A 3,166-nucleotide genomic window follows, 5' to 3' on the forward strand; every position below is an offset into this window, starting at 1 on the left:
TATTTGTTTTTTGAGACTGGCTTATTTCACTTAGCATAATGTCCTCAAGGATCATGCTATATAGTATGTGTCAGGATTTCCTTCCATTTTAAGGCTGAATAACATTCCATTGTAGGCATACAACACATTTTGTTTATTTGTTCATCTGTCGATGGACACTTGGGTTGCTTCCACTTTTTGCTCTTGTAAATAATGCTGTTATAAAAATGACTGTACAAATATCTGTTCAAGTTTCTGCTTACAATTCTTTTGGGTAAATACCCAGAAGAAGAATTGCTGGATCTTATGGTAATTCTATGTTTAATTTTTGAGGAAATGCCATACCATTTTTCACAGAAGATGCCCCATTTTATATTCCCACCAGCAATGCACAAGGGTCCAATTTCTCCACATCCTCACCAAAACTTGTTTTTGATAAGAGCCATGCTAATGGGTGTGATGTGGTATCTCACTGTGGTTTTGATTTGCATTTCCCCAATGATTAGTGATGTTGAACATCTTCTCAGGTGCTTATTAGCCATCTGTATATCTTCTATGGAGAAATGTTTAGTTAAGTCCTCTGCCCATTTTTGAATCTGGATGGTTGTTTTTTTGTTGTGGAGTTTTAGAAGTTTTCTACACATTCTGGATATTAATTCCTTATCAGATATATGGTTAGCAAATATTTTCTCCCATTCCATGGGTTGCCTTTTTACTCTGTTGATAATGTCCTTTGATGCACAGTTTTTAATTTTGATGAAATACAATTTATCTTTTCCTTTTGTTGCTTGTGCTCTGGCATTTTATTGTAGAAATCACTGCCAAATCCAATGTCAAGAAACTTTGCCCCTATATTTTCTTTCAAGAGTTATTTTATAGTTTTAGTTATTATGTTTAAGTCTTTGATCCATTTTGAGTTATTTTTGTATAACGTGTAAGGTAAGTATAAATATGTGACCAAAAAAATCTGTTCATTAAGCTATTTTTCAATTTGTCAGCATCCTCTCCAGAAAAATATTATCAGCTCAACTGTCAGGCAAACTTGGACATCGTAAATCCTATACAAAGTGACAGATAATACCAGACATGTTTTCCTGGAAAAATACCTTGCTATATTTCCAGTCTGGACCTTTTATTTGCTAGGAATAGCAGCAAGGCAATAGCTTTTTTTTTTGTTTTTTTTGTTTTCCCCTCGTTTTTTCCCTTCTTTAATTCCATCCCCTAATCCCCCCCCCGGCAACTTCAACTCCTGACCTATGAATGTTGCCATTTCCTCTTAAGAACTGGATCTCTGAAGGCGGGGCGTTTCCTCCCACATGCTCACATCATGCCCCCAGGAACAGGTGTCCCCGGGGCCTGGCACCCCTGGTGGACCCTAGTGGCTCCACCTTGGGCACGAACCCAGGACCGTCTGTGTGTAAAGCAGATGTGCTAACCACTACACTATGGAGCTACCCCACAAGGCAATAGCTTCAAGCCCAGTATCAATCCTTTATCATTCATATTCCAGCCTGCTCTTTCTCCCTAACACACTAGATCTAGATCTTATGATTTTGATTACTAACATATTATAGAGCCTTATCATTTCCATGCACATTCATATATATTGTATCTTACCAAAGTTCTACTATTGTTGGTATAAATTATCAAGGTTTTATTTCATTTCTATATTTCTTCTGGAGTTAGAGGAGTAGGGTGGCAAAACTCAATTTACCTAAATGCTATGCTCCTTCGAGGTTGTAAACTGACAGATCCACTACATGGCTGATTCAGTGTATTGCGTTTGAAAATGATGTATCGATTGGTATAAGTTACAAGCAGGTCAAAGCCAAAGTTAAAACCTGTCCACCGCCAGCAGTACTAAGAAATACAAAAGAGAAAGATTTACTTCAGTTTATCATGTTAGCAAGTCAAAGTTCAAAATGTCTTTTCTTTTTCTAACTCATTCCAAATATTTCTTTCATGGGTCTTTACTTTTTGTCAGTGTCTTTCCCTTAAGGCTTACACACAGAATATATCTGTGAATATATATAAAGGTTTACCACAAAGATATAGTACATACCAAAGCCAGAAAAGCAGCCTTTATGATCATTATTCCTTAAGGTACCTTTCCAATATTGCCTCTTCGTGATCTGTTTCATTATATATCCACACTATAATTCTATCATAAGTAATACGGCTTTTCACTGTAACTCTAAGTAGGTATAGCTCAGAGGACTAGGAAACTAGATGGAGGTAATAAGAACCCATTAAAATTTGCCTTGCTTTAAAAATACTCTAAAATACCTTAAGTAACTAATAAACAGACATACAACTTAGTTATTTTACATACCATCATGAGGTTCACAAGTTTGCTTATTCTATCACCTAACAGTGAGATCCCATTAAGTGAGATGTTGTGGTACAGTGAAGTAAAGTTAGAGCTTCAAGTGTTTGGCTGATACTCTGAATTACAACATTAATTCAACAGTTCACTGATATTTACTGGGTACATATTATGTGCAAGGTACTGCTCTAGGCATTGAAAAAATAACAGTAAATATGTTTCTGCCCTAGTAGAATGTATATTTTAATATGTATATATGTTTGTGTGAAAAGAGTAGATGAATAACACACAGAATGGAATGGAAGGGAACAGAACAAAATGCCAGGAAGGAGGGACAGGGTAGAGGAAGGGATTTTGCAGTTGCAGAGCCTGATAGATCAGACAGGTGGTCAGGGAAAGTCTAAGGAGATGCTAGGTGAGTAGAATCTTGAGTCAGCTAAGATGTAGACCAGGTAGCTATCTGAGGAAAGAGTGACTTAGAAAAAGAGAACAGCAAGTACAAAGCTCTGGAGGTAAAAATGTGCTTGGCATAGCTGAGGAAGAGCAAGAAGGGCTATGTGACTTGGGCAATAACTGGGTGGGGACAGAGCTGGATATGAGTTCAGATTGTCCATCAGAGGCCAGAAAACGTAGGGCCTAACAGTCCACAGTTAGGAAAAATTTGGATTTCTTCTAAGTGTGGTAAGAAGCTAATAGAAAGATTTAGGAAAAGAAGTGACATGATCTAACTTGTATTTTAAAAAAGTTGACTTTGGCTGTTGTGTGGAAAACAGAATGTAGATGAGCAAGACTAAAAACAGGGAGAACAGTTATGAGTCTACTGTAACAGCACAGGCAAGAGATAATGTGGCTTGACTTCGG

The 3,166-nt window shown here is 37.1% G+C and overlaps 1 protein-coding gene across 1 annotated transcript in view; it reads right to left on the reverse strand.

Moving 5' to 3' along the window:
- GMCL1 (germ cell-less, spermatogenesis associated 1) overlaps positions 1 to 3,166 on the reverse strand; it is a 42,715-nt gene that overhangs the window by 8,592 nt on the left and 30,957 nt on the right. The window contains exon 12 of the mRNA XM_011365578.2: positions 1,694 to 1,839. Coding sequence (XP_011363880.1) covers positions 1,694 to 1,839 — 146 coding nt within the window. The remainder of the gene's footprint in view (positions 1 to 1,693; positions 1,840 to 3,166) is intronic.

Source organism: Pteropus vampyrus, unplaced genomic scaffold (assembly GCF_000151845.1).
Source record: "Pteropus vampyrus isolate Shadow unplaced genomic scaffold, Pvam_2.0 Scaffold113, whole genome shotgun sequence".
NCBI classification, from domain to species: domain Eukaryota; kingdom Metazoa; phylum Chordata; class Mammalia; order Chiroptera; family Pteropodidae; genus Pteropus; species Pteropus vampyrus.